General features: G+C 39.1%; 1 protein-coding gene across 10 annotated transcripts in view; it reads left to right on the top strand.

The window, feature by feature from the left end:
- Positions 1-27,985, top strand: part of LOC108896957 (epidermal growth factor receptor substrate 15-like 1) — a 46,517-nt gene that overhangs the window by 412 nt on the left and 18,120 nt on the right. For 4 of the 10 annotated variants that reach the window (XM_018696302.2, XM_018696298.2, XM_018696300.2 and 1 more), the window contains exons 2-21: positions 542-583; positions 715-804; positions 2,782-2,829; positions 3,293-3,388; positions 3,687-3,755; positions 4,239-4,364; positions 4,653-4,712; positions 5,613-5,855; positions 6,028-6,185; positions 8,126-8,282; positions 9,438-9,500; positions 10,631-10,716; positions 14,048-14,120; positions 15,249-15,410; positions 15,761-15,958; positions 17,947-18,126; positions 20,460-20,565; positions 21,394-21,444; positions 23,718-23,854; positions 24,225-24,288. In XM_018696302.2, coding sequence (XP_018551818.1) covers positions 542-583; positions 715-804; positions 2,782-2,829; positions 3,293-3,388; positions 3,687-3,755; positions 4,239-4,364; positions 4,653-4,712; positions 5,613-5,855; positions 6,028-6,185; positions 8,126-8,282; positions 9,438-9,500; positions 10,631-10,716; positions 14,048-14,120; positions 15,249-15,410; positions 15,761-15,958; positions 17,947-18,126; positions 20,460-20,565; positions 21,394-21,444; positions 23,718-23,854; positions 24,225-24,288 — 2,209 coding nt within the window. Of the gene's footprint in view, positions 1-541; positions 584-714; positions 805-2,781; positions 2,830-3,292; positions 3,389-3,686; positions 3,756-4,238; positions 4,365-4,652; positions 4,713-5,612; positions 5,856-6,027; positions 6,186-8,125; positions 8,283-9,437; positions 9,501-10,630; positions 10,717-14,047; positions 14,121-15,248; positions 15,411-15,760; positions 15,959-17,946; positions 18,127-19,033; positions 19,223-19,262; positions 20,435-20,459; positions 20,566-21,393; positions 21,445-23,717; positions 23,855-24,224; positions 24,289-27,985 lie in introns of those variants that run through there. The other 6 variants (XM_018696297.2, XM_018696301.2, XM_051077104.1 and 3 more) reach the window with 6 other exon arrangements.

The following is a 27,985-nucleotide window of genomic DNA, read 5'->3' as shown; positions in this document are numbered from 1 at the left end:
ATGATAAGTGCCATGGATACTATACAAAGCCTGGCCTGTGCATGTATGTGACAAAGCATTAGGAACTATGATAACGCTCAGTTCTTAAGCTAGCAAACCTTAGCTAGCATAGCCTTGGTGCCAAGTAGTGAGTGAGGATGGGGGTGAACGCTCATGAGGCTAGAAGGCAGGCCACAGAGTAAGCACACTGTATGCTTATCTTGGATTAATGATGTTGATGTGAGTTAGCTCGCTAGTCTTACCGGTACGGTTCACTGGTGGTAAAATGAGTGTCAGGGCTGATGAGCATCCACGGCTGTGATTGTCTTTTGCCTGCTGCGTTTGCGCAAGTCATATATAATATGGCAATGCAGTTGGTTTGTGATATCCTCGCCATCGATTGGTAACGACAGCTCTGTCAGAAAAACTGAACGAATATTTGTAGTATTCTAGGCTTAGACTGATATTTGGATACTCTAATTACGTTACGTACTTGTAGCTGAAGGAACCTCACTAGCCTGACGTTGATCTGAAGTGTAATAACAGCCTCTCTCTGCCACAGTTGTCAAGTGGGAACCCCGTATATGAGAACTTTTACAGACAGGTAAGGGGAAAAGCCAAAAACATCACCTATTAACACTGATTTTTCTAAAACACCATGAAAGACAGTTCACATGTTTAAGAGAGAAAATGAAAGATGTCACTGTGCACTCAGACATGTGTGTTTGCTCCAAGGTGGATCCTGGGAATACAGGGAGAGTAGGACCAACAGAAGCTGCCTTGTTCTTAAAAAAGTCTGGGCTCCCTGACATTACACTGGGAAAGGTAGGTAGCAGCAAAACTTACACTCTTTATTTTCTCTGGTGTCAGTCAAACATCACACAGAGCTGGAGAGGTACTGTATATTTGCTCCATTCAGCAGTTGGATGCAGCTTGTGAATCTGAGCTGCAGTGGTGGATTGTTGGTGGCCTTAAGGTCAGCTTCTGGTCTGTGGTACTGTCAGTCTGTGTCTACTGTCAACATTGCTGAAAACTGTCCAGAGGAGTAAACTGTCAACGCTTTTAAGATTAGAAAGTGACAGCCTCAGTTAGAGCCAGTTATCTATACACCACTAATACCTTGTAAGGGCAGTGTGTCTATTTTACAGAACTGTGTCCTGATATCTTTGTAAACTCTATATGCATAGGAAAAATAATATGTGACACATGGGGCAATTGTGTAATCACAGTCATAATACTGCTGCACTAATATTTTTTCTGAACAATAGTACATTTTATGAACAATGACTTCTTGTTATCTGAAAGATGTCACTTGTAGTGACAAACCCACAGAGGATTATCACCAACTCTGCAGCTCTCTTTAGCTGGATAATGCGTTGGTGGATACCAAATCATGTTGTGTTTACAGCAAAGGCTTTGTTAGCTTTTAGCCTGTATCATGTGTAGTTGTCAGTAAGAAGAAAATATCAGTGGCCAAACTGTCCAGTTGAAATTACGCCAAATACATCGTCTAATATTGTGTGACTTAAAAAATATGGTGACCTTTTTACAAAAATCTCAGTAAACATGTTCTGTTATACCCAGCAGCTGTGAACAGTTGGTGCAATGTAATCCAATGGACAACTGTCCACGTTAGACTATCTCCACTAAACTCTTGGTTTTGTCACTGATACGCTCAGATTGTTATTGTGTGTCTGACAACATTATAGATATGATTCCTACAGAGTTAGAGCTTTTTATTAAACCAGAAACATTACCATATCACTACCAGGCTCCATTCACAGAAACAGGACCTTACATACTGTGCCAGTATTTATGTGCATTTGGCCTTGGCTTGTATGTTAATGATGTATTACATTTTACTTTATTGTTTTACAAATTTCTGTCATCATCAAAGATTCCAAGCAAATTGTGAATGAAATTTACCAAAATTACATAGATACTTCGATATGGTTTTGTTTTAGTTGTGTAGGGTTTTGTTTCACGTCAAGCGATATTTGACTTTTGATATACATACAGTCGTCCTCAAAATTATTCATACCCTTGCTAATTTTTGTGATTTCTTATTTTTGTGATGAAATGACTGCATTTTTTCAAGCTTGTTTATGAGTTATATGTGACCAACAAGTGAAAGAATGACAACAGTACACAATTCAAGAAACTTCATTTCAGGGGTATTTTATTCATGGATTCCCAGACATAGTGTTTGGAGTTGTGTTTAGAGAGTTCAGTTTTTGTCTCATCAGATCAGAGAATCTTTTTCCTAATGCTCTCAGAGTACTTTGAATGCTGTTTGGCAAACTCCAAGCTGGGCGGCCCACATAGGTGCGTGCCTTTCTAAACTACATATGTCCAATGCCAGAGGTGGACTCAAATCAAGCTGATGCACCTCAAGGAAAATTAAACAGGATGACTAAAATTTGGAGAGTCACAGCAAAGGGTCTGAATACTTTTGTAAATGAGAGATTTCAGTTTTTCAATGATTCTGCTAAAGAAATTCTAAAAATATATTCTGAATTTAAAAAGATTGATGGGCAACATGGAAATTTCATGCATTTACAATTAAATCTGCAAAATAACAAAGTGAGCAAAAACATGAAGGGGTTGCTCTAGCATTCCCCAAGTTCAAGATGTTATCATCTATCATCAAAAATCCATCATCAAAATGATTTTAATGTAAAAATGTGTTTTGACGTAAATTTAGATTAAAAAAGATAAATAAAATATTTATACATATACACATATTAATATGGGACATAAAATTTGAAAATGTATTTTTCATTTGTTTCATTTGTTTTTCAGATTTGGGATTTGGCTGATCCTGATGGCAAAGGCTATCTGGACAAACAGGTGGGGAACAGATTTCTTATCTAGTGTTCTGTCTTTCATGATGTACTGTATGTACTTCACATAGAAAAGTGAATAACAAAGTGGACACGTTTTTGACTCTGATCAATAGATAAAATACTTAATGACAAGTAATGACAACGTGAAACCACATCTCTACAACCGAATCCAATAAGATGTCCCCCAGTTGTAATAATGCTGTCAAATTAGCTAAAGCCAGCGTGTCCAGCTCAAACAACAACAACAAAAAAAACCCAGCAAAAAGTAACAGAATTATTTCATTGCCGTTCTTGGCAGGGTGGGGGGTAGTGTTGGTCCTGTTGCATATTTTTCTTAAATATAAATGTTGTTCCATATTTTTCTCTTTTCTGAATAATTTTAATCATGTATCTTTGGGGTGCTCAATTAGTGTTAGCTATCCCAAGTGAATGACTTGATGGATACCACTGTGTGTCGTCTCTCTCAGGGGTTTTACGTAGCTCTGCGGCTGGTGGCTTGTGCTCAGAGTGGTCAGGACGTCAGTCTGTCCAGCCTCAACCTCACAATCCCTCCCCCCAAGTTTGTGAGTGTGACTTCATCATTATAGCTCAAATCCATATTTTATATGCATAAAATATATTTAGTATTGCCTTTGTTTGGGATTATATCAAACCTGCAGATATTTTTCTATTACATTATATGCATTATATGTACATAAACAAATTCTGTCATTTTCATTTTAAGTTTTTATGTTATTCAGTCTTGATACACAGTATCAACAACTCACTATGATCAGTATGAGAGAAGAGGATGTGTGTTCAACCTTGCAAATGGATAATGTGACAGTGCTTTGACAGCCATCTGTGTTTGTCTGATTTCAGAAGGACACCAGTAGTCCATCTCTAAGCAGCACAGCTTCTGCCTCCACCGAATTACACTGGGCCGTCAGGGTGTGTTCAATCACACACATAACCACACAGGCACTAGAAGAAAAACAATATAGAGGTGTTTTACATTGACTCAGAAAGAAATTTCCATCAATCATTAAAGTTAGAACCAATGCACTCCTCCTGTCCAGAGTTTGAGGACAACATATTGGTAATGGGAGATTTTTCACAGAGCCTCACTGATACACCATTTTAGTTTCTCACAAATACTCTAGTGTTAGTCCAGCAGAAGCACTGATAAGTTTATTTTCACACACATCAGCTACACCATTTTAACTCTCAAACATCAGTATTGGCATCTGCATCAAAAATCCAGTATTGTTTTGGCTCTAATATTGTTATCTAATAAGTCTAATATCTAATAATCTATCTAATAAGACTATTTAATAATTTTGTGAATATGTATGAACTCTTCCATTAAGTCAAATGACAGAATACAAATCAGTCAAACATATACATACAATAACTAGTGTTTTTTCTTTGTAGCCTGAGGAGAAGAGTAAATTTGATGGGATTTTTGAAAGTTTGGCTCCAGTCAACGGCCTGCTGTCAGGAGAGAAGGTCAAACCAGTCCTAATCAACTCCAAGCTACCTCTGGATGTCCTTGGGAAGGTATTGACTTCAATTGTGGTTTTTTACATTAGGTCTTGAATTAGGCATCTTGGTTCTATGTTTGAAGATTAAACCTTTCAAGCCAGAACTAACATCTGAGAAGTAACATTAATGCTAGTTTGGCTGTCAGAACTGTGGCTCACACATTATGATAATGAGCAATGAGTTGTCAACATGTTTTTTTCCAAAGTGGATTCACAGTAATGAAAAGAATCAGTTATATTTTAGTCACCTCCTTGAATTACAGTGAATAGCCTGATCCTTATCATGCTAATTTCCTGCTGTTAGGTTTGGGACCTGAGTGACATAGATAAAGATGGCCATCTGGACAAAGATGAGTTTGCAGTGGTGAGTCTTACCTTCTTCTTCATAGTTCCTGCCTGTGGTTTTGATTAGAGCCTGAACTAACTGTGGACATCTCCATAAATATGCAGTGGCCACTGTGTTAGGAACAACTTTCCAATACTGGGTAAGACGCTGTATGCCCCTAGAACAGCCTGAATTCTTCATTGCATAGATTGGTCGAGGTTGAGGAAACAGTCCTTAGAGATTCTGGTCCAAGCTGACATCATGCAGCTGCTGCAGATTTGTTGGCTGCAAATCCTCTATTCCACCACATCCCAAAGGTGTCTGTTGACTGAGATGTGTGACTAGGAGGTCACTGAGATCATTGTTATGTTAATGTAGCAGATGACGTATGCTTTGTGACTGAACTCTGATCAAGTCTGCGTCTCTTTATGCTTTGACTTGCTGTCACATTATTGGCTTATTAGATATGTGTATTAATAAGAAAGTGTACATAGAATAAAGTGGCCTCTTTGTGTACTTTCCTACATGAAGCTGATATATCAGTCACAAGTAGCCTTGCATATCATTGTACCAGCATGCTGCAAAATCCTTAGTAGAGTGGATAGATTCAGTTATTGATACTGATTTGTTGTTGCTGTACAATATATTGACATTTTAAACAATTCTGCTCTTACACTCTTGTCAGTTAGCACACAATAGTTCATACTTTGATCTCATACCAGTGCAAAAGCAAATATTTTAGTGATAAAAAATCTTTAGATATCTGCATTCATTTGTAATTGTGTTATGGTTCAGTATTGGTTTTGTAAAGTCTGCTCCAGTTTTGATTCTTCACTTGACTGGAGGCAAATAAAAAAAAGGTTTGTGACATAATTAGTTGTACACAAGCTATATATGCTGCCAGTAAGTATGTGTTAATAGTAGGATGTGCCTCCCCAGGCCATGCACCTTGTGTACCGGGCCCTGGAGAAAGAGCCTGTTCCTGCACTCCTCCCCTCTGCCCTCATCCCTCCATCTAAGAGGAAGAAGAGTCTGGGCTCAGTGACCAGTTCTGTGCCTGGATTGCCTGCAAGCCCTCCACCACCAAAAGATTCACTACGCTCCACACCCTCCCACGGCAGCATGAATTCACTCAATAGCACTGGCAGCCTGTCACCTAAACACACACTAAAGTCTGGACAGGTAACGTATTAATATACACACACACTATCAACATGTTAATAAGTAAACACAAAAATAGCTAGTGTCAAAGAACTCTTGGATTGACTCTTGGAATGATTGAATATTACATTCATATTAAATATATATGTTGAAATACAGTATATTACAACATTTGCATCTCTCTCTGCCTCAGCATTCAGTGAACTGGGTGGTCCCAGTATCTGACCGCGGTCGCTATGACGACATCTTCCTGAAGACAGATGCTGACCTGGATGGTTTTGTCAGTGGACAGGAAGTAAAGGAGATCTTCATGCAGTCTGGACTTTCTCAGAATGTCCTTGCCCATATATGGTAGGAACTCCACCCAGGTTTTATGCTTGACAGTTAATATCTGCTGTGTTTTATTTCTTGGCTTGGCTTATTTTTAGCTTGGGACCACTTTCTAATAAGGCAGCCTTTATAATAGGTCTATAAGTTTTGAATAATGTCTTTATTTGCTAAAAAATATTTTACTGATGCTTTAAAGATCAATTATAAACCGATAATGAGAACAAATTTGGATTGTGAGGTTGCAAGGTTGTCCCCCTGTGTTTGGTAATAATGCTGTTATAAACATTGGTAATTCACTGATAAAATTGTTACTAAATGGATTTTGTTCCAGATCCTCTGCAGCTCTTTCTGGAAGTAAGTGGTCAAATGTTGTCTAATTCTGTTTGTATGTCTAATCAGCTAACCTGACTTTCACAAATGGGCAACCCAAACTTCATTCTTTGTGGTTCTTTGGCTTAAAACTGATCTATACAACTTAAGCAAATAATTTATTTTATGCATAAGAGCTAACAAGTATTAATTGTTTTAAATGATAATGATAGACCATGCTAAATCTTTGATTTTTAACAGGTAAAAGTTTAAATGTAACACCCTGTCTTGTTATATGACAAATTTCAGTCATCCAAAACACAGCTGTCAGCTTAATGGAAACGTGTGGCATGTGCCAAAGCTGACTTTGAAGGTTTCATTCGATTGCTTATATAGTGGATATTTCTTCAAATAAAATAAAGTCACATGGCTTATGGTTTGAAGCATGTTTCAGCCACAAGTGTGAAAATCTTTCATGTAGATTTTTCATGTCAATCTGGGAATAATGAAATAGTTTGATTATTCAGAGACATTTAAAAACACAAATTATGTCATGTAAAATGAAGAGGAAATATTTAAGATTCTAAGTCCATAGTCAAATTTAAGTTAATCTGAGGCACTGAACAACTTAACTCAGATTCCCTTAAGTTGAATCCCTTCCATTGAAGCGTGAGATGACAGTGACTGAAGTGGATTTGATCTGCTCGTCAGAGTCTCGTTATACCTCAAGCTTCCAGCAGATCATTGCTTACTAAGTAGCAATGTGACAGTGGGAACAATTGCATCAGAACTAAGTGTCAGAAGTCAAATTGTTATTCTAAGCCCAGAGGGTCTTTCTCATCCAATCATGGCTAGATCTAAGTTTTCTAAGGGGGCACTACATGAAACTCTGAAGACTTTGCAAAACATGGATCAGTTGTATCCAAAACACGGTCAGGCAGACCAAAAGTGAATACACCATTACCATCAACACATCAAGCTGACTCCCCTGAGAGATAGAAAGTAACTTCACTACAGACACAGAATTTGCTTTTTAAAGAAGATTCCAATCAGCAAAAATACTGTGAAAAGAATGCTGTGTTGTAGTGGACTCACAGGGCGAGTGGCAGTTTCTAATCCATTTTTCAGGAGGGGAAATAAGGCTAAACCCTTGGGATGAAGAGTTACCAGCATTTCACAGTGGCCAAGTGGCAAAACCATAAAACAGAGACATGCTATCCTTGTCTGCATCTTTGTGAAGGATTCATACTGCAGCAGGATAATGTCCCCTAACACACCTCAAAGCTTTGCAAGCTGAAAACCAAAGATGATCAAGGATTCCTGACTGTCACGGACCTCCTCAACAGTCACCCACTAAACATTTATGGGAACAAGTGAACACTGAGAAAGCCAGGCATTCTGTGACATCACATGAAGCTCTTTGGAACCTTATTGTCATATCATGCTGGGATAACATGGGTCATCAGGTTTTGCAAAACACGTAAATAAAAACAATTGATATCATCATTTGTAACGAAATAGTTACTATTACATTCAAAACATGCAAAATGGAAGTATCTTGATCTCTGACTTTTCAACAGTGTGGTCTGTTGTATCAGTATAACTGAGTTAACCAAATGTATCTCAGTCGACTGTCTGCTTTTTCCTTCCAGGGCTCTGGCAGACACAAGGCAGATAGGCAAGCTGACCAGGGAGCAGTTTGCCCTTGCTATGTATCTCATCCAGCAGAAAGTCAGCAAGGGCATTGACCCTCCACAGGCCCTGACTGCTGACATGATACCCCCCTCTGAGAGAGCCACTCCTGTACCAGTAGGTCCCACACACACACAAACAGTACATTTTTACAAGAGGTTAGTGAGATATCTGTGATTCTGTGTATCTCATGGGGTGGCTGTGGCTCTGGTGATGGAGTGGGCTCATCCACTAATCACAGGGTTGGTGGTTCAGGCTTGGACAAGACACTGATTACTCCAGACTGACAGGGAAGCACCTGGCTCAGCACTGAGCTTCCACTGGTGTCTGAGTGTGTGTGCGTGTGTGTATGAATGGGTGAATGAGGGGAAAATTGTAAAGTGCTTTGGTTAAAAGTACTAAACAAATGCAAACCATTTAAATTGTTTAAATTATGGTTTTAGAGTATAACATAGATAAAGGCAGAATTAAAGTAAATATAGCTGTCTAATCATCAATCACTGTTGTTCTGATGTTGAATATTTTCTGAAAGTACCAATAGGGAAGGTCACATCACATTATCAACTTATCAGTTCTAAAAATCCTTTTATGATTGTTTTTTATGATAGTTAAAACAGTAGGCACAGTCATTAAATATCTGTCATTTTTTAATACAATAGCACATCTGCTCTTCTTCCCAGAGGGCTTAAGTTTTATTCCATAAAAGTGTGGTAATTTCTTTGTGTTTGTAGAGGAGGTGGTCTTTATTTCAGCAGTGTGATCTACCTTTGTTATAAATGACAATGATAAATTCTGGATTTGTGTATTTTTGTAAACTTTGATATATTGAACCAAAAAAAAAAAAGCCGCTACAGTTACCCTCTTATTGTCAACGGCTCCATCGAAATGTTAATTTAACATTTGACAGCCGTGGCAGGTGGCATTATGTTTTCAGATTGTCAACCCTTTCCATCTCATTCTCCTCAACACAATATCAAGTTTGGCATAAATCGATTGTGGTCAGAGGTCAAAGGTCATTGTGTTCTCACAAAACATGTTGACCATGCAGCTGGACAGGTTGGCAGAGGCATGCAACCTCAGGGTGGTAATTCTAGTCTTACTTGCAAGCATGGCATAATTTTTATATTGAAGAACAGAATAAAAAACACAGAACTTGCTCAATACTGATGACTTTTTCAAAAAGAAGTATCTCTTTTGACACTGGATGGAGTCAAATCTGTTGCTGTTGCTACAATCATTGTCAGTAACCAAGTCATTTCTCTATGGCTACAGAGTATGTCAGGATACATGACGCCAGTGGGATCAGAGATGGCTGCTCTGTCTGAGATGAGACGGGTGAGTCGTTCTTCTCTTCTCTCCTCCTGTCATCTTTCTCCTGCTCTCAAATTTGGGCATGAAGGTGTGCAGATTTCTCTGCTAGACATCCTGTTTCTGAGCTGTGCATATCTCCCAATGTGCCAAATCTACTTGTTTGGTGGAGAACAACTTCAAAATGTAACCCTCATAGACACGAAAATGGCAAATTTGAAGAGAGGTAAAGCAGTTAAATTATCAGTCACTCAATCAGTCAAATTAACTGCACACTGTTGTTCTTCCGTCTTATCCTAAGTCTTTTGCTGCTAATTTCTACCTTTCCCCTCTTCCTACTCTCTCAGGCCATAATGTTCAAGTTGTGGGTAGGTAACACGGACCTATAGTGTTGTAACCTATAAATGCTTTCAGTACTGGAAAGCATTTGCAATTTTTTCTCTTCATTCCAGTACAGTGCAGTGACAGTGTCTCACACTATCAACTGTCTGCTAATCAAGGGAAGATTCAAGATCACACTCAGTACACAATCATTCTTTTAAAATCTGTGTTTTTGAAAAAAGAGGTGCAAATCTATGGCAGCAGGTGTTTGTGACTTGGTTGTGAGTTAGTTAAATCAATCAAATCAAGAGCAGTATAGTTAGTATAGCTGTATAGTTAGGTAAACATAACAGTGCTCTAGCTTTTAAGGGCTGTTTTTTGGTTAGTTGGTTGGTTTGTTTGTTTGTTTTTTTTCAAGGAATTTCTCCAGACTGTGTGACTAGCGTCACACACACTAGTGTCACATGTAGAATTTTTTGGACAGCACTCTCATTAAAACGTTCTGAATGTTCTCCAAGGGTGCTGATTATTCATATCATTCATTAACTGCAAAATCCTGAATCTTTCCTCTCCATGACAGTGGTGGTGACACTCCCCCACATGTTGGTGATTGGCCCAGCCCCTCCAGCCCTACTGATTCAACCTCTGTGGTGTTCCTCTTATTGACCATTGGTTTTTCTCCTATCCTCTCTTTACCTCTCTCTCCTTCCTTTTGCCTGGTCTGCCATGGCTCAGTTGGTGCCATCTCATCATCCCACTTTCCTCAACAAATATGGTTTACCTTGCCAACCTGTCCTCTTCTCCTTTGTCTCTGCTTCTTATCTCTTTCCCTACAGGACAGCTCTAGCTCAGTGGGTTCAGGGGAGTTCACTGGCATCAAGGAGTTGGATGACATCAGCCAGGAAATAACCCAGTTGCAGAGGTAACAAATGATATCACTGATGGCACCTAAATAACATGACAGCACCGGAAGTGCTTTTACTTAAACATAATTTTTAGAGTCATAAAGAAAATGAATGGAAGAGTACATCAAAACTGTTTTACTAGAACATCTCACTTAGCTGAGGCATAATGCAACAATAGCAACAGTGTAACCATTTACAAAAAATGTTTTTCATTGATTCATTTTTTTTTTAACATCAACCAATTGATTGTTTTCAGTATAAGCTGCTTGAGATACACCATCTTATTTTCAATGTTATTAATGTCCCAACACTGCAGTTACAGACAAACACAGAGATGGTCACTTGATACCAAAAATCTATCCTTCTTGATGAGTCTCATAAGAGTAACACAAAATATCTGACATAGTCACCCTCAGCTTTGTATATTCCATAATACATATGGTCCAGTCGTTTTCCTTTGATAAAATGCACACTTGAATAAGAAACATGCACTAACAGATGTGGATGAGCTAACTGCTCATCTTGGCTTTGTCTCATCCTGTTGCTTTCTTCTATCCATCCATCCATCCACCAGCCAGACATCCACTTTTCCTTTGATGTGTGTATTTTATTTATTAAATTTTTGTTTGTTCACCAGCTTACTCTCCATGCTGCGTCAGCACTCTTGCCTTTACCCAGTGGAATACTCTAAGGTAAAAACACAAGCTACTGAATATCCATGGACTGGCATTCTGTCAAATAAAAACTCTTTTAAACAACAGGTTCAGGTCTGTCTTAAAACAGGTGCCCATATAACCATTGCAAAAAATGACAGGAGAAATGAGGGCTAAAAAGACTAAAAGAAGATTTGTCTAACACATAGTGCTGGAGCCTCATATTCATTTAAGATGAATAATGGAATCTAATAGGAAACATGTCTTGTTGTTAAAGCATTTAAACACAGTATTGAATTACTTTGTGGGATTCACAGAGTTGGGGTTAATAGTGGAAAAACTGTACTGTAAAAGTTGTAGGCTCTTTAAATGTTTAGGTCCATCATTCATGCAACAGGACAATAAGCCCAATCATACAGCCAAATATCAAGCACAATATGTAAGCTTGAATTTCATCTTCTCTGAACTGCCTTAAGCCTAAGCAGAACCAATAGCTTCTATTATCAGTTAAATAAAAAATGTTGGCATTATCAAAAGATAGTAATACACCCAAATTGGAGAAGATATTTAAATTGTTAAAATATGCTGTTGTTTTATGCTTAAGAACATAGAATTCCTGTCAAAGAAGACTCAACTGGTTAACTTACAGCTTTCGAGAAGCTTTGAAGGTAAATTAAGCCTCAATATTTGATGCAAACAATTCTTAAAGGTTCTCCAACTTTTGTTGATTACTCACAAACGCTTTATTTGTGCAAAGGCAGTGTTAACATGCAGTATTATTATCTAATGCCATTATCAGGACAATAGAGTACCTCACAAAGTAGTTCTATATATTGGAGGTTGTTGCTCTGGAGGTAGAGTGCATTGCTTAGTTAGAAGGTCAGTGGCTTTTTTCCTTTCGCTCTGCATGCCTGATACCTTGGCAGGTACTGATCCTCAAATTGCCCCTGTTTGGTGTGAGAGTGTGTGTTAGAGCGCTGTATGTATTAAACAAGTACTGTATAAATGTGTGTGGTTGAATGTGACCTGTGTGTTAAGTGCTTGAGTGGTCAGTATGATTTGAAGCGCCATATTTACCATGTTGCTATCTATATATGCTATGAATGGTGATGAAATAGGCAAGTAACAAGGAAGACAGACTGGTTGGTCAGAGGTTTATGCACTGCAACCCTACTATGATATTCCCGGCTGTGTAATGTAGACTGTTCCAGCAGGCAGTCTGATCACGTCCTGCACTTTTCCTTGATCTTTTCCTCTTGTCATCTTGATACCGATCATAGTCAGCTGGGCCTTTTTACACATGGCACAGAATATGATTGGATATAAATCGCATAATTGTACCATGTCATGAACCTGTGTGGAGTGACTCTCCCAGGTTAGGAGTCATAGTCTCTAATGGCCCTAATACCATGGAGACCACTTTGGACTTCACCTTCCACATCTGTTCCAGTTGTCCTTTCAGCCCCTTGTACTTCTCGATCTTCTCATGCTGTTTCTTTCTGATGTCACTGTCAACAGGGATTTCCACATCTATCGCTCCTGCCCTCTTCTGCTCCTTGTCAACCACCACTCTGGTTGGTTAGCCAGCAGCTGTCTGTCAGTCTGGAACTTTAAGTCACATGAGATTTTAGCTCTGTTGTTCTCTGTTGACTTGGGGACTTCTAATCCAAACTCAGCAGAAATTTTCCTGTACACAATCCCAGGATAACCAAGAACTATCCAAGGACAAAGAGTTCTGAATGTCATGGTTCTTTCCAGATATGATACTTAAAACTGTGGCAAAACAGTTCAGTGTTGGTTTCCTCAAATTGGAGAATCCATGTTAGAGGGGCTTTTAGGTGCTTTTTTGGAAACTTTCACTGAAGAGAGGCTTCTGTCTGCCCACTGCCATAAAGCCCAGATGGATGGAGTGTTGCAGTGATGGTTGTCCTTTTGCAAGTTTCTCCCATCTCCACACAGAATCTCTGGAGCTCAGCCAGTGACCATCAGGTTCTTGGTCACCTCTCTTACCAAGGCCATCTCCCAAGATTGCTCAGTTTGACCTGGCAGCCAGCTCTTCTTAGAAACTTCTTAGAAGCCACTGTGCTCCTGAGAACCTTCAATGCAGCAGAACTTTTTTTGTAGTCTTCCCCAGATCTGTGCCATGACACAATCCCTGTCTCGGAGCTCTGCAGACAGTTCCTTTGACCTTCATGGCTTGATTTTTGCTCTTGATGTGCATTGTCAGCTGTGAAACCTTATATAGCCTAATATAGACAGTGTGTGCCTTTAGAAATCATGTCCAATCAGTTGAATTTACCACAGGTGGTCCCCACCAATCAGTGTACAAATGTAAAAACTAAAGTTAAAATAGAAGTATATGCAGTTATATATGCAGTTCTTTGATGAATTTGACTCCGCAGTAATGAATTATTCATTCAGATAATTTACCTAAAGTCATTTAGAAAGGCACTTGAATTTCTGTACAATGTCACACTGTTCACAGAGTTGACAGCATCTTATCTTTTTCTCTCAGTGCAGTTTTTGCTCTTTGTGACATTGAGGATTTGATAGAATCCCAGTCCACTGTCTTTTTACTCAACATGTTGATGTGTCTAAACAGCAGGGGAATAAGAGTTATTAACTTTATTTTCTGATATCATAATTACGCTTGTGTGTGTTTGTGTGCGTATGTTTTTGTTTGCGTGTGCATCAGGGAGAAGTACACTCTTGAGCAGGACATCAGAGAGACAGAGGAGGCCATCAGATATAAGAGTGCAGAGGTGCAGGTGAGAACAACTTGTTTGTTGGTCAATTTCCCAGTTCATGTCATCGGATTATCTTGTAAAAAAAATTATAAATTTGTAAAGTCTGACAGCTCCAAACACTTTTTTGGTAATTTTTTTTTTTTTTAAGTTTGGACCTTTCATCGTTTTTGTGATTCCTTGTGTATTCTAGGCTTTACAAACTGCTTATTTTAAATTCAATTAGCTTGAAATTTATACTGAACAGCAAAGAAACCTTAAGGGTAATTTACAACATGTATTCATATAAATAGTTGATATTGAATTGGTTGCAGTAATGAAATGTTTTTTGTTTTTTTTAACTAGGAATCTTGAAGGCAACATTGTACAAATATCTACCTATGAAAGAAAACAAAACCACTGAATGCCATATTACAGCCAGTGAGAGAAAATTTGCCATTTTCAAAAATTATTAAATGATGAGGGAGTAGTATAACCTCTTAAATGTTTTATATGTCTACAATGAATATTAGCATTTTACCATGAAAACATTTCAAAGACTCCATCATATTTTCAGCACTGAGGCTGTATTTAGTAAGATCTGTGGCACTTTTTTATTCAGGACCAAACAACTTTTGTGATAGAGCTATATAAATACTACACACACTCTTAATTTGGTTGCACGAAAGTGAAAAGTAGTGGAGATATTAATTTGCAAAAATGAAGATTCTCACTTGGTAACACTTTTCAACCCAATCCAGTGAAAAACAAGTCTTAGAATATACATACAAAAAATGATGAAAGGACCACCCTTCAAAAAGTCATTACTAAAAAGTATTTGCAGTAGAACTGTAAGATTTTGCAAGGTCCCATCAATTTACACATAGCTTTGTTTAATGTCGCCTAAAATTAAATTCACTACACTTGGGTCAATCACTTTTCTTTCTGGTCCTACATCATAAATTATTACGATTACAGTATTTGAACCATAATTGTTTCCACTTGCCTTACTTATAGCAGACATTTCCTGTGTTTCCATACATGGCCAGTGATTTGCTTGGCTTTATCTGACCACTTTTTTTTTTTTTTTAAATGCTGAACACTTGTCTGCAGGCTATGATATTTGACTGGCTCTTGTCTATGCTCCACGCTCTTTTAATTCATTTTCATCAGGAGATGCAGAATGACCTGGACAGAGAGACAGCCAGCCTGCAAGAGCTGGAGGCCCAGAAACAAGATGCTCAGGAGCGTCTGGAGGAGATGGACCAGCAGAAACATAAATTAGAAGACATGCTGAACGAAGTCCGAATGAAGTGCCAGGAGGAGTCTCAGATGGTGAGGAAGAGAGGAGGAACAAAACTAAAAACCAAGTTTCCACCTCTGTGATGCATTGCAACACCTTTGGCACAATAGCTGCAGAATCATAAGTAATGAAAAGTCATTTATCAAATGTATAAAATGTTATTGTAAATGTTGGTGATTTTAGAATTGGGTTCTGTCTAACTGTTAATCTCAATGCTGAATTACCTGAGGTGATGCATAAGGGGAGAGAAAGTCTCTTCATCCATGTGGTGGCAGCATATCATTTCAATAATTTACCAGCTACTGCTGGTATGGGCCACTGTTGCATCTCAGCTTTTAATCTCAGACCCCATCTTCATCGCTTCATTTTCTTTTGCCTCCAGATCTCCACCCTTCAGAGTCAGATCCACTCCCAGGAGTCAGACTTGCAGAGCCAGGAAGAAGAACTGAGCCGGGCAAAAGCTGACCTGGGCCGGCTGCAGCAGGAGGAGAACCAGCTGGAGCAGAGCCTGGCTGCTGGGAAAATCCAACTGGAGACCATCATCAAGTCTTTAAAGGCCACGCAGGACGAGATAAACCAAGTAGGGCACAAGACCTGTGTGTGAATGCGTGTCTGAAAATTGTCAACGGGGGGCACCATTGCACTGTATCATCTACTTCTTTATTACCACCTAAGTCAGTATTTGGTCCCTTGTACCACTAGAAGACATGCATAGCATTTAGCTGTGTGTGCGTCTGTGTGTGCGTGCATGCGTGCGTGCGTGTGTGTTTTTCATTTAGCCACAGCTGCTGTTTCCTACCAGCTGCTCATCACACACACATGTGCCACTTAACCCACTGCAGCTTACGTACACAGCTTGGCTTTAAATGCACACTACTTGTAATTGGTGCATGATGTAGTCTCCATTCTCTCTCCATACCATCCATCCAGTTGATCATTTCCTCATGCTCTCCTGAAATAATATCCAGTCTCATCATGTAGTTCACCTAGGCCCTTTTGTTATTCCCCAAACACCACATACACTCTGCCACCCAGGGGTGTTGCAGCAGTTCAGACAACTTAGGTTCATGCCATATATCAAAATATTTGAATTCATGGCCTCTCTTATATTACATGCCATGAGGAAATGCCCTACAGTGAAACCCAAACTCTGTCTACTGAGTATCAGATATTCAGTAGGACTCAAAGGTGGCAAATGTATCTGCGTGACTAGATACCATTACTTGACTCTTAAATGATCTGTTTTAACTGGATATTTATTCCAGCTAATGTGTGGTTAAGTTGTGGCAGCCTCTCTGTGTTCATGCTGCAGGGCTCTAGACCAATGTTTTCCACCAGAAGCACTGGTTCTGCTTACTGAAAATATTAGGAGCACCACCCCAAATGTTTGGAACACCATTTAAATCAACAATCAATGCAAACACATTCATATTTTTTCCATTTTAATTGTACAGTAGTAATTTGTAGACATTTTACAGAATTAAAAATGTGTGTTTTTAAAGGAAACTTTCACAGTTTTGTGAGTGATCACATAAAAAATAAAAATAACACTGGTTAAACAAGTCTAATAGTGAAGGGATTTAAACTGATTTACTCATCCTCCCAAAGTCAGGGCCAATAATCAGCTGTAGGGAGGCATATGGTTAGAATATCTGTATCTTGTCTATACCCATATCAGTCTGGCTCCTACTCATTTTAATAAAGAACAGAAGAAGATTAGAACTGACTTGTATTTTAAATACAACTAAATACTGTTTCTATAACAGCAACAATAATGTTCACCACAACAAAACACTATAATTCAATAATATCTCACTGCAAAGAAATCTAAGATGTCAGTAAAATAGTGTGAAGAAGTGTGATGAATAACTCAGACATCAGTCAGTATCAGTCCCTCCTGTCCTCTGTCCTCCTCCCTTTGCTGCTGCTCTGGTCAGCAGGTACCACTGGTAGAGAGACAGGGGGGTTGGTTTGTCTCAGGCAGCAGCTAAGTTTACAGGAATTTGCCAAATTTTAAGATTTGTGGCAAACTAAGATAATCAGACTACATACAAACAGCTTTTGTTTTAGTTTGTTCATAACAATTTGTTACTAGTTTAACCAGTGTGCTGTGGTTGTGTAAAATATGCCGCGAGACAGAACAAAACAGAGGCAGCGTGACATTAATAATAAAATATACAATCAATATAAGGCGGTCAGTGTTGATATTGAGGCAGGCTGCCACATATAAAACAATGTATAGAAATCTCTGGACCTGACCTGAGACCGGGGGGGTATATTTGCAGGTCACACTGGTGCTCCTAGTTGTAAAATGTAGTTGCTGTGTCTCCAAAAATGTTCAAAAAATGCGACTAAGTGGTCACAGTGTGGAGCTCTGCACTGTAAACACTGCTGTTGGACACAGAATTACACCTGAGGTCTCAGTGCTACTATCAGATGACATATCATTTTTGTGAACATGTGTTTATGTTGGTTTAAGTCTAGCAGGTCTTCAGGTTTCTAAAGCAAGAAGAATCTGCAGCACATGACTGTTGTTACTGAACTGTTGTGTGTGTTTGTGTCCTGCAGGCTCGCAGTAAATTGTCCCAGATTCAGGACAGCCAACAGGAAGTGTCTAAAAGTATTGAGCAGTACAACAGCACCTTCAATGGAACCCATGGAGGCAGTATGACCAACCTCGCTGACATGAGTGAGGGCTTCAGTGACAGAGAGAACGGAGGATTTCCAGCCACGGTGAGAACAGCACAGGTCAGGATCTCTATTAGAACTCTGCTTTTACCTCCTGGTGTGACCGATAATGTTAGAATTCTGGACAAAAGGGCTGCTCATTGACACGTTATCAACATGCTGTGGTGAGTTTATTGAAATGAAAGAACATAAATACACCAGTTGTAAAGTAATTGTAGAGGATTTTTAGATGCACAGTATAATGATTTGGATTGGAAAGGGTTCCCACAGGTCCTTGAAATCCTTTGAAGTTTGTGATGTCAAAAAAAAAAAAAATCCAGACATTTAAATTTTTGAAAATAGATATAAATTGATGGTGATTGAAAGTTATTTATATACCCCCTCAGCTTCTCTAGTTGTAAACAAGACTCTATCGCTCAATTTACATGTGCTGTGAAGGCAAGAGTCTGCATCACTGTAACACAGCACAACTGAGGTCCTCACACATCCAAGCCTCTCTTTTTAATTGTTATTGTTAATTAAGCTTGATCCATGTCTCAAATCATATCATGTTGGTTCCTTGAATTTACGGGAATTGGGCCCAGAAAGTTCTTGATGTCACTGAATTTGATGTTTAAGAAGGTGTGGGAACCTTTGGGTTATGCTGCCCAAGTTGGCAATTTCTGCAAATACAAAGATGAAAATAAAACGTAAAGAAAACAAGGAAGTAGCTGGAGCAGCAGCAGAGACACTGTTCCTGGAGACAGTTTAAGTAGTTCTGTTAAACATTGTACTCCTTTTTGGAATCATTAGTCAGATTTGTAGAGACAGACACATATTTTGATATTCAGTGTATGGTAACTCAGTGTTTCCCCCTACCATTGCCCCCCCAAGAAACCAAAGGGAGGAAAAAAAAAAATATTGATGTCATTTACCTAATTTATGTGCACTTGTTTCATTTCAGTTTGACTGTGTGTATGTGTCTTAGCCCTAGGTTGACAACTTATTAAGCATGGGAGGACAGGCTGTCAGAGAGGAAGTGCCCTTCCTGGCCTCAATCTCCAAGCAACTAATGTTAATTAATTGACTCCATGGCAACATAATACTTTTTGTTTCCAGACCCCAGGTTCTTCAGCTCTTGTTTTGGAGAGTAATAAACTGAAAGCTGCTTGCAACATCCAAATCCAATTTTACATTTATTCTTATTTGTTCTCAAGAAGTTGTTAAAGGTGAGCCAGGAGAGCTGCAGCCCGGTCGGGCGGAGAGATAGCTGACCGTTTCCTGGTGGTACCTGTGGCCCCTAGTTAGAGCAGAGGGATGGCTCTAGTGTTGCTGCCAGCAATCAGTTTGTCATCCATCCAATAAACATTTTTGTTTAGTTTTGAATGATGCTGAATGGCTCCCAGAGTGATTTTTTTTTGGAAGGGTTTGGATTAAGTGACCTAACTTAGAGAGAGGGCACACAGAGAAAGACAAACAGTGAATAAATGATGATAGCTTCTGTGCTTTTAAAGTAAAATTCAGTCTTGGGGGAATTGTGGTAGGTGTGTGCATATGTGTGTTGTCATAGGGTGTAAAAGGGGCATGGTTTGTTTTCCCTAGACACTCCTGTGAAAGTAGTTATTTAGCTTGAGAACACAGGGACATCACTACAGTAAAGTCAAGTAGAGCAAGAAACATGCAGACGATCAGGTTATAGACAAGACAACAGATTATTTAAACCACTTTATTTGGAGGTCAAATTGAAAGTGAGACATGTTGCTGATAATCTCTCATTGTATAGGAATACTTTGGGACAGATTTAAAATGGCCCAGGGCAATACTGTACATCATATATGACTCCACAATATTCAATAAAAGAGAAAAATATATATATTTCTCTTAAGATTGTAATCATACATTTCACTACCACTTATCTAATGAAGGGAGATCTTTATGAGAACTTCGAGGAAAATGAAAAAGAGATGGAAGAAGACATAGTTCAGAGTGCAGCAGGTGGAGATGGTGTTGATATGGCTGATGTCTCACTAGATTTCTGAGGTAAATGCAGCCAAACATTCACTGTTAATATACAGTCAAAAGAGAGACTGCAGTTGCTAATGTAGTGATTTGACTGTACACTTATTCAGATTTAAGGAACACCCACCCTCCACACCCTAACTGTTGATTTGATATTGTGTTATTGTGGACCTACACTCAGCTGACAGTTTATTAGCCTTATATACCCAGCTAAAACTAATGTCATCCAATACAGCAGTCCTGCACGACCCAAGCTGCAATATACCTACACTTGATGTAGTTAGGCGTGCATTAAAAGAAATGTGTGCGTGCAAGCTGAAAATGTGTTGGTGACTACTTCAAAAACTGGTAAACTCCATCTGTCTGTTTCTTTCTTTGTTGTCCTCTTACCACAGGAGGATCCATTCAAAGTGAAGCCATCAGTGTTCAACAGCCAGCCTCAGGAGCTTCCCACAGACCCCTTCCACTCTGAAGACCCCTTCATAACTGACCCATTCAAAGGTTATTATTATTCTTTACATCCACTGTTGTATTCATCAGTGTTCCTCTTATCTTTTTTCCACAGGATATTTATTTTTCTATTCTGGAAGACTCCTCTGTCATCCATTTACTCTGCCTTCCCATCTTCCTGATCCCTTCATTTTTTGTCTGGACTACAAAAGTGGGGAATATCTGTGATTGACTTACTGAGTAATGAGGTTTTACCATAGATCAGCCGAATGCTGATCTATGCAGGCACACCTCTGTGTGCATCTTACTCAGTTAACTGCGCGGCAGCTGACACAGATGTGAATGAACTTCTAAATTCACTTACTGTATGTGTCTGGTGATTTTGTCAGACGTATTGTGCATATATGTACAGTATATGTGAGCACAGAGTGGGAGAGAAGCAAACAGATAAAGGGCTAAAACAGGCTGAGATTAGGCAGAAATGTGGCAATGATGTCATGAATATGCTAATCATTACATTATCTTGTGACATCTAGTGAATTCTCAAGCAGGCTTTAGATACCATTCCATTGAAAGTAGTTGTTTACAGTGGTTCTTCAACAATTTTTGACTATGTTCTCGTCCACACATTGACTATAAATGATTCAGCCATGTACTAGATTTTGACCTAGTCCTGTTACACAGTATGCCTCTCCTCTCCTTCCCCTTCTTCTCTTAGCTGACTAAGTGTTCACTGTTCAGCTTAAGTTTTCTTTCCTCCAGACTGCTTATGTTGTTTTCAGCTTGAGTTGCTCTCTGACTGTCTTCTATGTCTTCCTCCTCTCTTCCTCTTTTGTTTTCCTCCTCTTCTTCCCTCTCTACTTGATTTCTCTCCTGTAGGTGACCCTTTCCAAAATGACCCCTTTGCAAAGCAGCCATCAGCATCCACAGGTATTTCCTTGGGGAAAAGGAGCTCAAAAACAGAAATCTCTAACTCACAAAAGTTTTCAGGCCCTTTGTTCTAGTATTTTGTGGAAGATTCTTGCCAGCATTTCAGCTATGAGTCTTGGGTAAGTCTCTCTGAGCTTTGCACACCTCAGCAGGCAACTTACCTGACACCGGAGCTGAGAGTATCGAACCAGTCAGCAGAAGTGGGTTATGCCCTGCCTCACGCTGTCAGGTGTTGCTCTGCCCTCCGTTTCCATCACGTCTTTTTGAAGTGCAGTCATTTTAAGACAGGAGTCGGCCATAAAATTTACAGCCCACTGCACTGTTGCTCCTGCATTGCTCTGTGTGTGTTCTTTGAAACTTCGAGATTGAATTATTCATTTTTAGGGGGCAGCCCTACTTTGGTTGCAATTCATCCTCCCTACATGCTTCACTGCAGGGATGGCATTAGCCAGTTGATGAGCAGTGCCTGATGTTATGCCACACATAGTGTTTGGAGTTTTTCCCAAAGATTTCAGTTTTTGTCTCATCAGACCAGAGATTCTATTTCCTCATGCTCTCAGAGTCCTTTAAATGCTGTTTGGCAAACTCTGAGTGGGCTGTCGCTTGCCTTGTACTCAGACTGACCTCAGTCTTCTGTGCTACCGTAAAGACTGATGCAGTGCTGGTAATATGGTCCTCCTTCCATCAGGTTCTCCTGTCTCTGCAGAGGACACCTCTCTAAGTGAGGCCCTTTTTTCTGGTTACTCAGTTTGGCTGGACCACCAACTCTAGGAAGAGTCTGGTGGTTATTTAAATTAAATTGACAAGACACTTTAGTGTGCAAATAGTGATGGGCTTTATTAATTTATATAATTAATTTGTGTCTGTGTATTTTTACTTTATTGGCATGAGATATTATTACTTGGCTCAATTAATTTTACCCCCACTTCACATTTACACATATTTTTTTGCTTTTACATAAAACAAGACATGTTCTTTTCTTCTTGAGTGAATTACATTAAGAGAATGAAATAAATGAGTGAAATATTTCAGTAGTTCAGCTTTACACTGATTGGACCTTTTTGACACATCCAAGTTATTCAGCAACCAAATTAACTAACTAACTAACAATCTTTCAAATTACTTGTGCGGCTTAATCCAATGGCTAAATTATGCTACTGTGCAATGTTTTGTCACACCCCTTGAAAACTGATATATTCATTAAGAGTTCTCACAGTCATAACTCACATTTGTTATTGTAAAGGGAATGAGACTAATTCATACAGATAATGGTGGTATGATTATGCTTTTCTGATAAGTTCAGTCAGTTCTTAACCCTAGTAAAACTAACCCCTTCTGGTCCTCTGAAAAAAAAAAAAAAAACTTCAACAATACACCTCCCTTGTAAATGGTCTCTTAACCCTCAAAAATGGTCATGTTCATGTCCAAGAGTGGCCTGTCCTTGTGGTGGCAGGATTGTCTTTTATTGATGTCATGTGTAAAACAGTAGTGTGTGCAACTGTGACTTCTGTCACACTTCCCTCTTCAGTGATATTGTGTAGTTTCACTTCTGTGCTTAGTAGATGCAGATTAATGATAGAAATCAGCCTTTTTCCACAGCAGTGAACCTCACACCCAGATACGCTCTGCGATCATGCTTACTTTCTCAGGTTCATTCCTACCACTCCACAGTTATACAACCCAGTGTTGCTTGTTTGGTTCATGGCTGGTTTTCTCATATGTGAAATCGTCCTGTTTGACGTTCCTTTTTTTTCCCCTTTTTTTTTTCTTTTTAAATTTTACCACCACAGTCATGCATCAGATTTTCACAGTAATCCAAAGCAAATATCCATCCTACATCCATCCATTATCCACACCACTTATCCGAAAGGATCACGATGGGGCTGGACCCAATCCCAGCTGATACTGGGAGAGAGACAGGGTAGACCCTGGAACAAATCATCAGTCTGTTGAAGGACAAATATAATAACTGCAAATATTTTATTCAGTAGAACATTCCTGTCAGACCGGGCTAGCATTTGATGCTGGGTTTGAAAGAGACTCCTGCATAACAGACTGCCAAATATGGTAGCATAGTGTGTATCCAAGGGGTTTTCCATGGGAAAACAACAGCTCATACCGCCACAAGGAGAAACTGCTCCTGATGATGTGTAAAGTGTATTGAATCGTACATTTTGAATAACTGGCATTTTGTTCTGTTGTCTGGTCAGTGAAACATTAAAAAACACTACAGTGAGAATTATAATAACTGTTGTTCATTGTCTATGTTGCAGATCCTTTTGGAGGAGACCCATTCAAAGAGACAGATCCATTCAAAGCTTCATCAGAAGATTTCTTTAAGAAGACCACAAAGATGGATCCCTTCTCCACACCAGATCCCTTCAGTAAAAGTGCCACATTACCTTCCAAGGTACTTGTGATATGTTACATTGAATTTTGATTTATAATTTGTATAAAGTCCCAAAAGTGGCACAGATATAAAGATGACTGGTTACTGTTGAGGTACCTCACTGTCTTAATACTGTGGTACTGAGTCGCAAAGAATCGAGCCTTGGTTTTCCTTTCGATGGATGGGATCTCAAAGAATCTCTGAATTTCTGGTAGCACCTATTCTGTAGCTCTCTCAAACGTTAAAAATCAAACAAACAGAAAATTAAAATGTCGGTAAATTCAGATTTTATATTGATTGGGAAAAAAACACTCAAGGCACTCAAAGTTTGGATGTGACTTGAGTGAATTTACTAGTAAATTAACATGGAATTTCTTTATGCTTCCTGCAGCAAGCCAGTCACTTCACAAGCAATGACCCATTCTCTTCAAGTAACCCAAAACCCAGAGGACCAGGTATGATTTAATTCATTATTCCCCTACATTTGCAGTGTCTGTGAACATGGTGTGGTTTTTTTTTTTAATTCAAAAGTGAAAGGAATCTGTCAGTCTGTGTGCTCTCCAATGTCCAGTATTGCCTATCAAACAGTCCTACTCATATAACCACAGATAAGAAAAATATGGCAACCATGGTATTCTTTGGTACAACAAACAAACTACACAAATTCATAACTTGATTCTTGGTTCCTTTTCTTGATATCTAACCATGTTTAGACTGTACTGGTTGACAAGCTTACCTTTAGATATATTATTTCTGGACTTAATTATCATTTTTATTTGTAGTTTTATAGTTTTAATGATGTAACAAATGAACCATAAGGGGGGAGGTGGGGGTGTTAAGTTTTTGTTGTATGTATGTTAATTGTTACAGTATTTTTGTAAATTGTTATGATGGAAAAGTGAATGTAATACCTTAAGAAGAAGAAAGAAGAAGAAAGAAAATAGTGACAGGAGAACATAGCATAGTGCAGATTCCATGTAGAAATGTAAAGTGGTATCAGTAATACAGAAGAGGTAATAATAGTAATGAAAATTAAAGTTGTAAATGCAATAGTAGGAGTAATACAAGAAGCAGTATGTTGGGATTTACAAACGGAAAAGGAGCCAAAATGCAGAACTTGGAAAAAACAAAAGATGGCTTTATTGTGAAATAACAAAACACTTGATGAAGGAGCAGGCAGGCAGGCTTCCAAACGAAAGGTGGACTCAGCCATGAGTCAAAAACTTAGAATGCAGATCTCCAGGGTGTGGCAGACGAACAAAGGTCATGACCCAGTATCTGGGTTTGGGGGACAAAGTTATCCAACAAATGGAGAGGGTTTCAAAAAAAAAGGAGCTAAGGAGTCATGAGCTCGAATACCGTGCTGGCAAAAGGACGATCTGATGAAGACTGAAGTGAAGGACCAGGGTATAAATGCAGCAGGAGTCAGGTGAGGAAATGAACCAGATTGATGTCAGGAGTGCTTGATTGAGTGGAGGGAAACTCAGGTAGGAGGAGATAACCAGATAGCCACGCCCTGGAAAACAAACACAGACAGGGGAGACAAACAGGAGACACAGGGAAGGGAAACACACTGACCACAAGGGGAGAGAGGCATACTGCCAAATCCTAACACAGTACTGATAATTTCTGATAAAAACAGCAGGTGTTGAGTGGAGTTGTAGGAGCAGCAGGAGACTTGTCATCACAGATCAGACTCTACAGCTCCAGAGGCAGAAATACCTGCAGAAAGAGACAGAAGAGGAGAGAGAGACGGAAGAGCACAATACTACAGGAAAGAGGAGATACTGAGTTAGAAACATGTAACATGGGATATGAATCCATACTGAGTGGCGAGAGTGAGGTAGAGAGAGAAGCTCACTACATCATGGGAAATCTCCTGGCAGTCTAGGTCTATAGCAGCATAACTAAGGGATGGTTCAAGCCTGAGCCAACTCTAACTATAAGCTTTATCAAAGAGGAAGGTTTTAAGCCGACTCTTAAAGGTACAGAGGGTGTTTCTGCCTCCTGGACCAAAACCTGGGAGAAGGTTCCACAGTAGGAGGAGCCTGATAACTGAAGGCTCTGCCTCCCATTATACGTATATAAGTATATAAGAAGTTTCGACCAAGCAATCTGATTGGTCAGCAAGACATTTAGAATGTACTCAAATCAGCATGACAGCACACCTTACTCATCACTAAAAATATTACTCTGCCATATACATTTTACTTTGCTGGTAATAGTTGTATAATCGCAATATTACACTGGAAGGTGTGCTTTAACATCATTTGAGCACTTCAGTGATGCTTGCGGTCTGCTACACAGTCGTGTGGCAGTCCATCATCTGGTGTTGGGAGAAAAGTAGAAAGACAAGGTTGTTCATCCAAGAAAAGGGATTTGCTGGATCACCGTGGTGAGCGGGCCCCGGTCCTCAGGCGTCAGGGCCCCATGTCTCTACCCTCTTTTGTGGGGAGGTTGAGGTTAGAGTCCCAGACTCTAGTTATAAATATATTATTTATCTCCATGAGGTCGGTCATAATATTTCTTTTACTATCTTCAGTATTATGAATGGTCCTGTCTAATTTCTGCTACCTTTGGTATTAATAACCTTGTTTGAGCTCTAACAAACTTATGATACTAAATTATTTCCTGATGTTCCTTCATTCCGTTAAGGAGTAATTTCTGTTGTATCTCTGTTCTCTAGTTTTTTATATAATATTTGTTCAAGTTGTTTAATTTTCTCTGGTTGCCAATTAACCTTTTTTTTTCTTTCTTGGAAGTCGTAGTACTGTGGCCTCTAATAAATGCTTTAATGTCTTTCCACCTAGTGGTTGTGGTGGTTTCAGTCCTAGTCATTGGAAAAAACAAGTCTATTTGCTACCCAGAAATTCTTAAAATGAGGGTTTCAGGAACCATTTGACGATCACCATCTCGGAAGGCCACAAACCAAACCAAATTATTCACATATAATCTATGTAAGTCAATGAAACAAAAACATGATCTAATATGATAATATGATATCAGTTTAAATCAGTTCAATTCAGTTTTGTTTATATAGCGCCAAATAATGGCATACATTACCTCAAGAGACTTTGCAGAGTAAGGTCAAGACCTTACAATATTATAGAGAGAGACCCAACACTTCCTGATATGAGCAAGCACTTGACAAGCATGAAGAGGAAAAACTCCCTTTTAACGGGAAGAAACCTCCAACAGAACCAAAGTCAGGGTGGATGCTTATCTGGTGCAACTGGATGGGTTGAGAGGAGAGATGGGGGAGAGAGGAGAAAGAGGCAGGAGGTAGTGGTAATAATAATAATAGCAATACTTGCAAGTATAATAGTGTTTTCAATAATAATAGCAACAGTGATAGCAGCACCAATTAATATAAATAATAATAATGGTGATGATTATGAGTGCTGGAGTGGCAGATCTGGATCCTGCTGTTTCAGAGTCAGAGACACCGGCAGAATAAGGACAGGGAGAGAGGGTATGGTTAAGTTGGAAAGAAGGGTGTCTGCTTCCTGAACCCAGACTGGGAGCTGGTTCAACAGAGGAGGACCCTGATAGCTGAAGGCTGTGCCTATATTCTATTGTAGGAACCACAAGTAAACCTGCATTTTGAGAGCAAAGTGTTCTTGGGATAACAGGGCACTATAAAGTCTTTTAGTTTTGCTTAATGCTTCCTGATAATATTGCATAAAGGAAGCATGTATGGGGTGAAAAGTCTTTCTTGTGTTGATATGGAAATCAACACTTTATTTACCTGAATCTGAAGTAAAATTGAATCTCCTACTCCTACCATATTCTGTCCAGAAAGACTGGAAACGTTAAGGAATTACTTACAAAGAAGGCTCATCATTACTTGGACCATAAACATTTACCATGTTCAATTTATCGTCTTGAATTGTTTATTGACTCAAAAATATACCTCCTGGGTCTTTAATATATGAATTAGTGAATAAGTGTAATTATCCCTCTAGCCTGGGAGGAAGGATGAGAAAATACCTCTCCTGGCCATGTCTTAATAATCCCATCTATGCCCTCTGGAAGCAAATCTTTTGGAAAACTGCTTTTGTTTGTAGCTGAGACCAGACCCCTCACATTTCCATTTAAGAAAGGGAAGTTTATTTGGCCTTAGAATTAATCAACCGAACTTAAGTACCTTGC

This window comes from Lates calcarifer, linkage group LG17 (genome assembly GCF_001640805.2).
Source record: "Lates calcarifer isolate ASB-BC8 linkage group LG17, TLL_Latcal_v3, whole genome shotgun sequence".
NCBI lineage: Eukaryota > Metazoa > Chordata > Actinopteri > Centropomidae > Lates > Lates calcarifer.
Note: the sequence above shows the minus strand (reverse complement) of the source record. Positions and strands in the feature narration are given on the sequence as shown.